The sequence below is a fragment of the Eumetopias jubatus genome, unplaced genomic scaffold, assembly GCF_037043125.1.
Source record: "Eumetopias jubatus isolate StellerSeaLion01/CBP00866 unplaced genomic scaffold, mEumJub1_p1.0 scaffold_14, whole genome shotgun sequence".
In the NCBI taxonomy this organism is placed as follows: Eukaryota; Metazoa; Chordata; class Mammalia; order Carnivora; family Otariidae; genus Eumetopias; species Eumetopias jubatus.
In genome coordinates, this window is record NW_028274820.1 from 40,811,378 (window position 1) to 40,825,539 (window position 14,162).

At 40.5% G+C, this 14,162-nt stretch overlaps 1 protein-coding gene across 4 annotated transcripts in view; it reads right to left on the bottom strand.

The window, feature by feature from the left end:
• SLC25A13 (solute carrier family 25 member 13) overlaps nucleotides 1-14,162 on the bottom strand; it is a 184,484-nt gene that overhangs the window by 146,459 nt on the left and 23,863 nt on the right. For 2 of the 4 annotated variants that reach the window (XM_088018338.1, XM_028119853.2), the window contains exons 2-3: nucleotides 13,895-13,948; nucleotides 4,647-4,789 (exon numbers count right to left, since the gene is read on the bottom strand). In XM_088018338.1, coding sequence (XP_087874464.1) covers nucleotides 4,647-4,789; nucleotides 13,895-13,948 — 197 coding nt within the window. Of the gene's footprint in view, nucleotides 1-4,646; nucleotides 4,790-13,894; nucleotides 13,949-14,162 lie in introns of those variants that run through there. The other 2 variants (XM_028119860.2, XM_028119870.2) reach the window with 2 other exon arrangements.

Below are 14,162 nucleotides of genomic sequence, written 5' to 3' on the forward strand. Positions count from 1 at the left end.
AGCACAGCTGCCACTATACTTAAATCCTAAAGTTACTGATCTACCGATCTACAAAAGCTTTACTAAGCTTATGCACTAAAATCCCTCTGGCCAGCCAAGTGATGTGAAAAGAGCCTGGAGAGACAGAGAGCACCCACACCAGTGCTTTCTCTTCGGTGTAGGTGTTGTGCTTCCACAGGCCAACATGTGGCTTCATCGTGTAATTTTTTCAAGGAACAGTAGTTGATTTGGGAAGATGATTTGTGACTTGTGAACTTGATAAATGCTATGCCTCCAAAGAAAGGGAAAGGAAGGGGAAACGAAGGCATTCGCAGTTTTACATTGAGAACAGATGTATGTTTACACCTATTTGTGAAGTAAATACTGAGGAGCTGTGTGTCAGGGTTAGGCTTAGGGAAAATGGCACGTGAACATCTGAACAGGCTTGGGTCTTAGGCAGGTCTCGGCTCAAACACCAGCACTGTGCTACTAGCTCAGAAAGCCTAAATAGTTTAGACAAGTTCTTCAGCTTACTCCATGCTTTTGAAAAGAGGTACAATACATATGGTGAGACTTAAAATATTTCTACCCTTGCATTGAGAATGCCTCTAAGTTCTTTCAAGGGAATTAAACAAAAGGAAAACTAGAAACAAAAAGAAAACTGAAATAACTCTAGAAGGGCATGATTTCATAAAGTATGGTACATAATTTCATAGAAAAGGATGAAGCTATTTATCACTGTTAATATGAACCGCATACAGAAATATGAGAATTGGTTGATTCAGTCTAAAAGATTATAAAAGAAGTGCAATTAAAATACATTCAGATTATGGAAAATATTGATGCAGGTTAACAAATCACAGGAGACACTGAAAAAATTCTAAATAATCGTGTCGAGGTGAAAAGATTATGGGTGGTTATTTTCCCTTTTGAAACTGAGGTTTTTGCACTGAAGGAAGAAAAAGTCATAGGGCAACAGATTGAGGCCATCTAAGATTTTCTCTGTCACACTGAAACACTGAGATTTAAGATAATACAAAATCTGAAAGAAAATGTCAAGTTAAAGAGGATGACAAGATTATGAGAGAAAAGGCAGTCTGAAACGGTGGAAAGGCTACATGGTGTTTGGAGGAAGCCAGGCTTGGTGGCCAACAGCTTAATAACCCACAGCCCCAGCTAGCTCATCTGCACAACCAAGAAAGCAGAGCCAGCATTTTAGATTGTTATAAGTTTTGAAAAAATATACACGTTACATTATGTATGTACAATATGTACAACGTATGTTACATTACTGTATCTAATGAATCAAAGGCTATTATTTTTGCAGAGTACCTATAAAAATAAATAGGAAAAGCATGTATGTTAATGGGGAAAAAAACATTAGAAGGTATTACAATTATATAAGTTAATACCCATAAATATATTAATTTAATAAATAAGGAACCAATATGTTCACCGAAAGAGATCAAATATTAGAAAAAATCCTGTCGTGTTAAATTTAAATAGGAAATGTCATTATGAAGTTTTGATTTTTTTTTTAAGTATATGTCTCCGTTCTTTCCACTGAGAAGCCAGAGAAATAGTAACAACCTAGTAACGATAAGCCAGTGCCCAGCGTTCTATTTCTAAGCACCGTTCCCAACCTAAAAGCACCAAGACAGGACTTCTTGAAGAAGAGTGATTTCCAGGTTAGAGGAAGGAAATACCCACAGTGAGCGTGGAACATCTTACTTGCCTGAAGCAAGGAGCACTCACAGGCACTGGAGTTGGACTGAAGGGACTCCCCCTGCCCACACTGGGATAAGCTGAGCATCCACAAGAATAACAGTTAGATTATAATTCATTGAATTTAAAATAAAAACTTCCAGGACTTTACACTGATATAAAGAGAGAAAGAAAACAGGGTGGAGGGAAGAAAGCTTTCTCTTAACAAAGAATGCTAGACAATAAATACAGGAGAAATGACAAAATTAGTAAAATCACCACTTGTCTTTCGGGGCGCCTAGGTGGCTCAGCCAATTAAGCATCTTCCTTCAGCTCAGGTCATGATCCCAGGGTCCTGGGATCGAGCCCTGTGTTGGCTCCCTGCTCAGCAGGGGAGTCTGCTTCTCCCTCTGCTTCTGCCCTTCCCCCTGCTCATGTGTTCTCTCTCTAATAAATAAATAAAATCTTTTAAAGATCACCATTTTTCAAACCGCAACATAATAACTAATTCAGGAAAGAATCATCATCCATGCTAACACTAGTGGATGAAAAGTTGCTGGGAGACAGGATATGCACATGGTCTCAGGATCTATTTACTAATTACAAACAAAAATGATCTCTGTACAATCTAGGGGATGCCACCTTAACCAACTGATCAAACTTCCCATCACCAATGCTGTGACAACATGCCTCCTGAGGAGGTACAATAGGTAGTACAGAATCACTCCTAACCTGCACCAAAAACTTTAACATGAATCCAGGCCTGAAAAAGCAATCAGACGAGTCCAGTATTGTGGGACTTTCAATAAAATAACTGGCCTGGGTTTTAAAAGTCAGTATCATGGGAAAAACAAAACAAAACAAAACATTAGAAGGCAAGGGTCTGTTCTAGATTAAAAGAGATATAACAACTAAATATAATAAAAGAACCTTGCCTGGATCCTAGATTTAAAAACAAAAAAACCAAAAATGAGCAATGAGCCATTTGAGGCTGGGGGCAGGTAGAAAGATCCAGTATGTTAGAATACAGACCGGAAATTAGAAGATACTTCACAGCACTGTTAATTCTCCTAAGGAAGATAATGGTATGGCGGTTATGTAGGAGAATGTTCTTATTCTTAGAAGATAAATGCCAAACCATCATGACATCTATAGTTTACAATTAAATAGCTCAGCCAAAAAAGAAAACGATGTGTATGCATATATTTGTATATAGAAAGCATGCGTGTGTAAAAAGAGAAGACAAAGGTGACAAATTTGTTAACAACTAGTCAATCTAGGTGCAGAGCATGCTTTGTTCATCATATTCTTTATAGGTGTTCATTATATTCTTTCAATGTTTCTGTAATTTAAAGAATTTTTAAGCTATCAAGTAAGAAAAAAAAATGAATCTTAAACCTTGAATCAGACCATTTTTGTTGTATGTGAGCTTGGTCACACTTCCTACAAATCATGAACACAAGGTGTGTGAAAGCAACCAAATTACCCCCCCTCCAAAAATACATCTGGGGAATAAATCTATGTTCTATCTAGCTTTTGCTTCAATGGACTAGTGTGAAATATACATCAGCCTCTCCAAGCACCACCCAGCAGAGGCCCTGTGAGGGAATGATCACCTGCTCATACATTACACACACTTTCCCACCAAGCAAAAAATGCTGTGTTGGGGTGGAGATAGAAAACAGAAGTAACCCAAATAACCTCTGTCAGAATAATAAACAGAGAAGGCATGCTCCAGCAGCTCTCCGGGATGTTATTGTAAGTATCACAGCCAATATCCATCCCTCTCCCTCCTACCCGCAAGACCTTCATTTTAGAGATTACGTCGATGGAAGATGGGACCACAGGCGCATAAATAAGAAAAGGGAAATGCTGGTAAAAACTGAAAGCATTTGCAATACATCAACAAATTTTACTATAGTTGTATCTTAACCAGCGCATATGGGAAAAATCAGACAGGTGACAGAGAAGGCCCAGAGTAGAGAAAGCCACTCCGGAACAGCAGGTAACTGCAATCTATGGAAGGGGGTGCTGACAGGTAGAGCAAGGGTAGGAGGCTGGGTCTACCACAGTTATTATGGAGAAGGCCAGTTCTTGGACATGGTACTTGGCTATTAGGGAACACTGATATTTGTATTACCAAGAGTGTGGGTCTCAATATTCCACACTTAATGGTAAAAGCCAACTGCAATCTTAAACAGCTTAGGAAAAACTCATTTTTTAAATTTGACAACACTGGTAAGGGAAAAAAAAAATCCAAAGACATTCAGCAAAGTGTCAGTCTCTTCCAGCTTGGGTAGAATGCCCTTCTTAGTGATTTGGAACCATCATATTATTCTGTCAGATTCATACTATTTAATCATATGGAAGATTTCAAAAGTTATTTGAGCAGAGGGAAAGACCATAGAAAAGTTACGTTCATAGAGCTATATTTTACATTTACTCACAATTTTTACAGTTCCCTTGAAAAATACCAATATATGTATAAATATTCTAGTAGATCTTATACCACTCATCGACTACAATAAGTCTCTGAAACTATAAGAAGTTCCTTACTGTCAAAAAATACACACATAGGGGTGCCTGGGTGGCTCAATCGATTTAAGCATCCGACTCCTGATTTCGGCTCAGGTCATGGGATGTGAGATAGAGCCCCACGTAGGGCTCTGTGCTCAGCGCAGAGTCTGCTTGAAATTCTCTCCTTCCCTCTCCCTCTGCCCCTCCCCCCCCAAGAGTGCTCTTTCTCTCTCCCTAAATAAAGTCTTAAAAAAATACACACATAGAATCCCCAACTATGATAAGAAGGAAATGTTAAAGGTATTATTCCTAAAATAATGAATTAATTGTAATAGGTAGAGAAAATGCTTGAGATGGAAAAGTTTTCATTAACTTCCTAATCTTTAAAGCAACAGAAAGCTATTTCAATCAAAAAAATTAAATGAGGTAATTAAAAACAAACATACCCATCTTTGGTCTGATCCACTACACCACTTAAAAGCTCCACAGTCTTTGGATTAGGCTGGCTTTCTCCAAAAATGTTCAAATATCGAGTGACAAAGTCATTGGGAGACATGAAAAACTCACCATTTTTTTCAATGCTTGCATACTGTTTAGAAAAAAAAAAAGATAAAAGATATTTTACCCTCAAAAGTATATAATCATGGGATCAATATGTGAAAAATCTGAAAATATTCAAAGGATAAAACATCAGATATGATAATACACTCTTCTCAAGCACAGTTATTTCCCAACACCTCATAAAAAAACAAAAACATGTTAAGTGTGCCAAGTTTTATGTTTATACCAGTGGTTCTCAGGTTCTCAACTGCGGGCAGCTTAGCCTGATTGTCCAGCTTATAAACACCAACATCCCCTAACAGCCAAGTACAACCTAAGTAGAGGCCCAGCCTTCTCTCTAGGTTTCCTCCTGCCTTTCAGGGATGAGGGGAGGGGTGGGCGAGGTTTCGCTAGCCCTGCACTTCCTCCATTTGTATTTATTTTTCCCCACAGAGGACATCTGACAGTGTCTGATGACAAATTTGACTGTCATAACCCGCGGGGGAGGGACGCTACTAGCATCTAGTTGGGAGAGGTCAGGACGACCCCCTACAACAGAGTGATCCAGCCCCAAATGTCAACAGTGCTGATACTGAGAAACCCTAGTTTACAGAAATCTGGAAAGACAAATTACATCTTTTTAGCAAGGACATACAGCTTAAAAAAAAAAGATTTAATTATAAAATCATGGATGGCAACAACCTAATTCTTTTGCCCCCATTCCTGTTTCAAGGGCACGAATAATGCAAGAAAGGAGGACAAATAAGCTAAGCTGGAAAGCAAACTATTAACTGTATGGCTTCTTGTGGGATTTTATGGAAGAAGATATGAAAGGCTCCTCTAGTTAGTGTCTTCTCCATTCTGGCGTGGAAATGGTCAATGAGAATTAGGTGCACTCGATGCTTTTTCACGGTGTTCCTCTTGCCTTTAGTGATAGATTCCAGCGCCCCAAGCAGGAAGCTGCTCATTCCTGTTTTGTGGAGTCCCAGGGCCCGTGAGAAATGCTGAGAAACAACATGGGATCATACGGTATCCTGATGGCGCAGCAGAGGGCCTGCTGATCCTGGGGACAGAACAGTGATTTGGGGGTGGGGAGGTGAATTCCATGAGATACTCGAAGAACAAGGGGAGACGGATGACAGCAACCACACCGGAGGCCACAGTGATGTGGGGGCACCCTGGGGGCGCCCGGGAAGGGAAGTGCAACCATAGTATCTCCACTCCCTCCGCAGCTGCCGCAGAGTCAAGTCCCATTACAATTATTTCTACAAGTCACTTGTTATTTCTACATTTTAATTCCAAGGCAGGACAAACTCTTGCTTAGATACTCAGTAACAAGCTCTGGAGTCCCTCAGGCCTGGCCTGTGCTGAGCTCTGCTTTTGCCTCTCACCACCTGTAGGACCTCAGATAAGTAAAACTTTCCTGGCCTCTGGTTCCTCCCCTGTAAAATGGGGATAACATTACCTGCTTCTTAAGGTCGATGATAGAAATAAATGAATAATCATGTAACACACTTAGCACAATGTGCTACACACAATAAGCACTTTATAAATGTTCTGTACGATCCGTTTCCGTTTAACATTTTTTTTTTTTTTTTTTAGCACGGTACAAAAGAAAAGCTCAAAACTGGTCCAAGAATCCCACTATTCTTCACTCAGCATTGAATTGGCTTTTCGGAAATGTAGAAGAATTATATTTTGATTTTCCTGAGGCAAAACAAGACAGGAAGTACAAAGATGTCGCTGCTAATTACAGCAATCCTATGATTAAGAATCATACCTATGTTTGCTTAGAGCAGCGAGTAATTAATTTAGTTAAAAACACAATTTAACTCTTCTCCCACCAGTAGACATTTAGGTTATTTTCCAGTTTGGGGTGTTTTTAAACAAAGCTAAGGTAACCAGCCTTGTATATAACAATTGTGCAAATTCCTGGCAATCTTCAATGGCTAGACTCCTGGAAGAGAAATTGTTGAGTCAAAGGAGAGGAACTTGAAGGCTCTTGATACTTATTATCACACTGTTCTCCAGAAAAGATTGTACCAATTTACACTCCCACCAGCAGTGTGTGAACATGCCCTTTTCCCCCTTTGTCTATCAGATTTGTTGCAAATATTTATCCAGTTTGATACTTGTAGATAATTGAGTCTGTAGATTTTTTTTTCCTCCTTTGCAATTTCTTCCATTACTTACTTCTAAGTCTAGAAGCTAAGCCTTCCTCATCTCAAGACTAATATTCATCCACATTTTCTCTTAGCTTTTAAATAGGTTTATCTTTTAAGTTTCAATACATTGTTACTTTATTTTTTTATGTGGTTTGAGCTAAGGATCCTCCAACTTTAGTTTTTTCCACTTAATCTCTTGGTTGTCCCAGGAGCACAAATGAAATCATTCTCCCTTCCCCTGTCTTTAGGATGCCATGTGTATCACAAACTAATTATCATATGATCAACAGGGAGCAGCTTGACAAGTAAGTCCATCTTCAACACCAGTTATCATCCGCTGGCAACAAATGGCTTCCTAAGGTAGACGCTCCCCTCTGGGGCTGCCCCCAAATTCCATGGAGAGATGACAGGACGCGCTGACAGCTCTTGCAATCCCTGCCGCAGGAATCCTTGCCAACTGACCTGTCTACTCCTGCAAGACTGCATGCATCTTACTTGCTACAACTAGAGAGAAAGCTCTGTCAGGACAGGATTTTTTCCTGGGGTTCTCACTGCAGCATCCTCAAGGTCCTGGACTGGTGGCAGGCAGAGAGTGAAACGTGTTCAATAAATATCTGTCGAATGAAGGAAAGTTTAAAATCATTGTACTACTTTCCTCTCGGGAGTTTTCTGGGCCATGATCAGGGTTTGATTTTTTTCCCGCAAGTAACCTTCAGAATCATTGTCAAGCTGCTGTCCCCTAAAAAAAAACTCCACTGAAAGTGCAAAATAAAATTACAATGCCATACCTCTAACCTTTACACAGGACAATTAAAAAAGTATTCGCAAAAACATGGAGTAAATGCAATTCTCAAATACTGGTGTTATGAGAGTAAACTGTTAAACCACTTCAGAACGCTGCTTGGCAGTATCTCCTCTAACAGAACATGCACGGAACCACAGACACAGCAATTTCAACCATAAATAGGTCTCTAACAGAAATGTGTGTAGAGAAACATGTATTTTTTTTACTAAAAAACATGCTTTAGCATTTTAATGTCCACAGTAGCATTACCTTCAACAGCAAAAAAATAACTCAAACATCAACCAACAGTTATTGGAAAATAACTCAAACGTCAACCAACAGGATGTATAAATGAACTACTGTGGTACAGTCACACTATGGAATACAACGCAGCAATGAGAATAAACTTAACACCAACCACATACAACAACGGGGATGAATCTTAACAACTAAAGCAAGAGTGAAAGAAATGAGGCACAAGAAAACACAGTGTTATGATTCCATTTCTATAAAGCTGAAAACCAGACAACCGGTTACCCTCAGGAGGGGTGGGTAATGACTGGAAGGGGCATCAGATGGCTTCTGGGGCGCTGGTTACATAGGTGTGTGCTCACTTTGTGAACATTAATGGAGCTGTACATTTATGATTTGTGCACCTGATTTATACCTCAATAGTTTACATTTTAAAAAAATCGAGATGTTTTCTGCCCCAGTTTTTAGAGGTGATAATGAAATAATTTTGTAAATATAAGAACATATTAATCTGAACACGGAAAACACAGTTTTCTTCAGTCTGCAAAACCAGCTCATTACCAAGGCTGGGTGGTCTGCCTTGTGATTACAGTAAAAATGTCAGAGGCTGCTCCTTCGACTCATAGAGATGCATTCTTCGTAATATGAATATACTGACAAAGGTGCCCCGCTGCCCTTGCACCAGTGAAAGGAGGGGTCCCTGTCAAGGGAGTGGATCACACAGCTCCCACATCTTTAAAATGGTATTTAATCCTTCTTTGGGACTAGATTTTACAAGTGACCTGAAGCCTCTCTCTCCCTTACAATTTTTTGTAAGTTTTAATATGATTAAACATTGCAGGCTATATGCAAAAAAGCAGGTTCAAGAGTACTCATTACAATGTTGTTATATGAGCAAAGCAGAAAAGACAACTAAGCATCCAATAATAGGAAGTGGCTAGATAAATTACTGTAAAAACAGCCATACACGGGAACAGCACACGACAATAAAAATACTGTAGAAATACATTCAATTATAGGAAAAGGTTTTCCTAACATATGAGGGGAAGGGAAAAACTGGATAAAACAGGATTTTTTCTCATGTTAAGGAAAAAGTTTTAGGGGCGCCTGGATGGTTCAGTCATTAAGCATCTGCCTTAGGCTCTGGTCATGGTCCCGGGGTCCTGGGATCGAGTCCTGCATCAGGCTCCTTGCTCCGCGGGGAGCCCGCTTCTCCCTCTCCCTCTCCCACTCCCACTGCTTGTGTTCCCTCTCTCTCTCACTGTGTCTCTGTCAAATAAAGAAATAAAATCTTTAAAAAAAAAAAGGAAAAAGTTTTATATACATACAGAGATAGGTATATAAAATATATATTTATATAGAGATATAGATATGGATTTTATCTATACAGCAGAATCACAAGTTACTTTTCTTTACATACTTCTGCTTTTTAAATTTTTGCCAATGAATATGAACCATTTTCTCATTTTTAAAAAGTTTTCTTTTAAAAGAAATTAACTGTTTTTCCAATTTTGTTAACAAAAATTCTAAATACATATATGTTCTGTTGACAAAGAATAATTGTAAAAAATCCAAGTGTAATTCACTACGTATCATCATTACAAATTATCATAGGGCCTATTCCCCTTGTTTAGTCCTTTTACCCAGTTTTCCCAACTCCCACAGCTTACACTACAGGCATTCAGCTACTTCCACCTGTAAACAGTACACATCACCCCCTTTGCTCTCCCCTGAGCTAACGGTTTCCTTCTCGATTTTCTCCTTATTACTAGCACCTCCCTGACCCAGGCTATCTATCCAGGTGTCATTATTTATCCTCCGCGCCCTCTCATCCACTGTACAAGATCATTTCCATCAAGCAGTCCTTCAAAATGTCTTAACCTTGCCCATTTTCCATTCCCCCTGCTGCCACAATCCTAATCAAGTCTTTAGGGCCACGCACCAGGAGTATGCCCAAGGCTGCCTAACCAAATCTCAAACCCATCCTGCCAGTGTCACTGGATGACCCAGAAAACCCCGATGGCTTCCTACTGTTCAGCTGACGTGCCAACATCCCAATTACCTTTCTAATTTTGTCACCCATACCCTGTAAGGCTTGGCAGACTCCCTGGCACAGAGTTAAATTTAAATAAACATTTGAAGGAACAAGAATCGTTCAACCTGGAGAGGCTGTGTGCTCCCGAACCCATCTCCCAGCCTTCCCTCGAATGTGGCCCTCTCCCCCGGAATTCCTCAGCTGCCCTCCTCCCTGACTCCCACTCACCCCAGGGCTCTCCCAGGTCGTTTGCAAGGAGCCTTCTCTGACCACTCCCCATCACAGGGACCGCTCCCTCCTCCCGTTTCCTGTGGCATTTGCTTTCACCACACTGGCAAGTAGGCACACCTAGATTCTTTTTCAATTACTGTGTGCCTATAAATCTGCTCTCCCGTATAAAAGCTGAACTCCTTGAAGACATGGTCACTTGCTTATACCTCTTTTGTACATCCCACTCACCGCAAAGCTTCACGGTGTTTTATTTAAACTGTGAGCACTCAGTACACCTGCTCAAATTAACATTAACAGTCAGGGAAAAAACATGTCAACACTTAGGTTAGAAACAAAACTGACCACACCTGGACTTCCAACTTCCACACCCAAAATGTTAGCTGCCACTTATCACCAGAAGAGGCTGCATCATAAACTCAGCCGCCTCAGGCTAGGAATGCTAGACACCAGTCTAGCGCTGCCTACCACTCAAGTGCACTGCCCAAAAGCCTGTGCTCTGGGTCATCCCCACCTGGCACTCACAGCCCTTTGTTCCACACCTGCTGCTGCCTCTGCCCAGAACGGTCTTCCTCTGCCCCACAGGCCTCCTCTACCTTCTCCAGCTGGTAAGCACCTACTCACTGTCAAGCCCAGCTCCAACATCACCACCTCTCTGTAACTGCAATGACCCTTGCTAGCAAGATGTAATTAGCCCCACATCATCTTCTTACTAATTAACGCCATATAATGCTTATCAACCATACCATGGCTTTTTCTTTTTCACACTTACACACAGTGAGACAGGAAATGGCAGGAGCCATGATTTATGCATCTTTACATCCCCAACACTTAACACTGTACTTCACATACAGTGAGCAAATCCCCCCCCCAAAAAGAAGTGGAATTTATTTTAACTCTTCTCAAGGATAAAATAAGCCACAATTGGGCCCACCTCAGTCCTCCAGGACCCCTCTCTCTTTCCTTCTCTCCGCCAGTTCCACTGGCTCTCTCTGATTTCCACAGTTGCCAACTCCCCTTGCTATCAGCACATCTGGTCCAAAGGTCCACCTCCCCCACGAGCTACAGAAGAATCCTCTACTAGTGTAACAGACAAAAGGTTGGGATATTTATCAAGAATAAAAGTCAGGAAAAAGTCACAGAAATTCAGCAAAGTAGTCAGGTTTACCGAGTGCTGACTGCTGACCCATACTAAATGGAAAAGCCCAGCCACAGTGGAGACGTGCCTGGCAGAACCCCCGTAGGCCTCATCCCTATTCTCCTCCCGCCACAGCACCATCTGTGGCAGACGGCAAACAAGAGATCCCCCACATGCTGAGCCAAGGTGGATTTGTGTCGGTACTACACTGCCCCGGCCTGATGAGATCACCCAAACCTCTGCCAGATCCACAATCCCTTCCAGAAACTGCTGATCACTGTTTTCTGCATGGATGGCCCCCCCTTCCTGGCCCCATCATCCCCTCGGACTCTAAGTCACTCTCTCCCTCAAAAGCCACATAGTCCTAGCCACCCCAAGAGAAGACAGCATTTCCCTGTGTGCTTCCGAAGACTCCACCCCAGCCTTCAGGCTCACGGACACAGAAACCTCAGAGGTGGCTCTCCAGAACTCTGCATGGAATTCCTACCCTCTCTGGGTCTACCCGACCAATCTGATTTGCCTCCAGCAGAGACTTGCCTCCTGTTGACAGGGAGCAGCTGGAAAAGACAGGTTGTTCCAAAGTAGGATCTCAACCTAACCAGCTGCCATGTGGGCTCAAAAGGTGGACACAGCTTTTACCCGGGTGGAGCATTTCTACTGGATCACGCCAAAAGACCAGTAGGTATCCAAGATGCACCATCTATTGAGACACGCAGAGCTGTTCCCATTTCCTGTCAGAAGGCTGCCCACAACTATCGCTGGTTTACAAAACAGAAGTAATAGAGAGGTCCTGAGTTCAAAGAATGATTATGACTTTGCCAACTCAGGTTAATGAGCTTTTACCCATTTTTCTAGGGTCTCTGGCAACCCACTGCAAGTCATCTCCTAGAATTATACTACGAGTTTTATATTATAGATCTTAAATACACACACTAAAAATGTCTACGGTTCCCTCATACACATCTCATCCCAATCACGGTGGGCCCCCAATGCAGAGCAACAGACACCAGTCCAGGTGCAAAACAACGCATTTCTATTTCCTGGACTTTCATGATCTAGAATCCTTTTCCACCTTAGGATCTCTATACTGTGTTGTCCTTTCAGCCTAAAACCAGATTTATAAAGAATTCTGCTTTCTTACACATATTACAAATTACCCCTTTTCCTCCCCTCAAACCCACTCACATTTTTAACCATTTCCTTTTGAAGCCTCTGTCTCTCGTGTTTGAATTATTTAAATTTCAAGCACTTACTGAATCAGTTATCTAAGGCATATCAGGTGCTGGGAACTTTCATCCAAGTTTTTTTACTCAATCTTTACAAATTTTTATAACTCATGAAGATGTTCATACATGTAAAAGTAGAGAGACCAGGGTAAGAAACTCAATGTTCCATTTACCAATTTCAAAAATTATCACCACGCCAACCACACATTTTCCCTCCCCCACCAAAAGTGGATTATTTAAAAGCAAATCTCAGACATCATAGTCTCATTTGTAAACACTTCAGTGTATATCTCTAAGAGAAAGACTCCTTATAGTTCCTGTAATTAGAATACCATCATCCAGACTAAAAAAAAATCAATCAATAACAATTCCTTGATATCAGATAATCCTGTCAGTATTCAAATTCTCCGATTTCTCAGTTTTTAAAAATACCACATTTTCATAAGGAAAGTGATGCTCACAGAATTAGTAACTTTCTGGGCCATATATTTGGTGCACAGCAGATGTTAAGTGTCTCATTTGAAGTCTTGGTCCTCTCTACGTGTAGCATAGCTGCTTTTCCAGCACATTTAGAAAAGGCCCACATATATATATTTTTTTCCACATATATACTTTTTAAATGATCTTTACAAAAGCGGCCTTGCCTTTTCTGAGTATTTTAATCCAACATCACGTGATTCCATGTTTGGGACCTGAGGTAGACTTTTAGAGTATCATTCATTCACTGCCCAATGTCACAAAGTAGGGGAAATATAAGAAACTAAGGAAATATATGGTATCTGTTGTGAACTGATATGTACTATTACTCATACTGGGCCTCCACCGCGAACCATAGTTGCAATAAAATGATGATGATGATGATGGTAACAATGATGGGCTTCTACCAATGAGAGCCAAGGACAGCCCTCTCTGGATGGATGAAGGATTACTGAAATGTTAACAAAGAGCTTTCAACTTTAGAAGAAAAAGCATGATCATCAAACCGCACAGGTGAATACCGGAAAGGTAAATGAGTTGTGAGACTAAATCCCCCAGCAACTCCCTTCCAGTACCTGACCCCAAGTGAGAGAAAAGAAATTAAAATGTAAACCATACTGCCCTCACAAAAAAAATCACCTGCAAGTTGATACATTTCAAAAAAAAAAAAAAAAAGACATAATTGTAGTAGATCTCTTTCATAAGTCTTAAGTAAAGATACCTTTTGAGTTTGGTTTTGTTTTGGTTTTTACATATATAACAATGAAATAAAGAGCTGTTTGAAAATAATCCTTAAGAGTTCGAGAACACAAATCAAACAAGAAACAAAATAGATTCCTTTATACTGACCTTCAAAAATATCGTTCTAAGCTCAGCTGGATCTGCTCTCTTGGTTAAAGCCACCTATAAATAAACATAAAAATGTTTATATTATTAGAACAAAGCTGAGAAATCAAGCTAGCAGACTGAAAGAAAATAAACTCCAGGTTAGAAATTAGTGGATTTCATTTTTGTACTTAAAGCACCAAATTTCCCCATTGCATAAACTACTCCCTGGATTTTAAATTAGACTCCTATGTTGCTTCTAGAATGATAGCAGTCTGTGCAAGAAACCAGT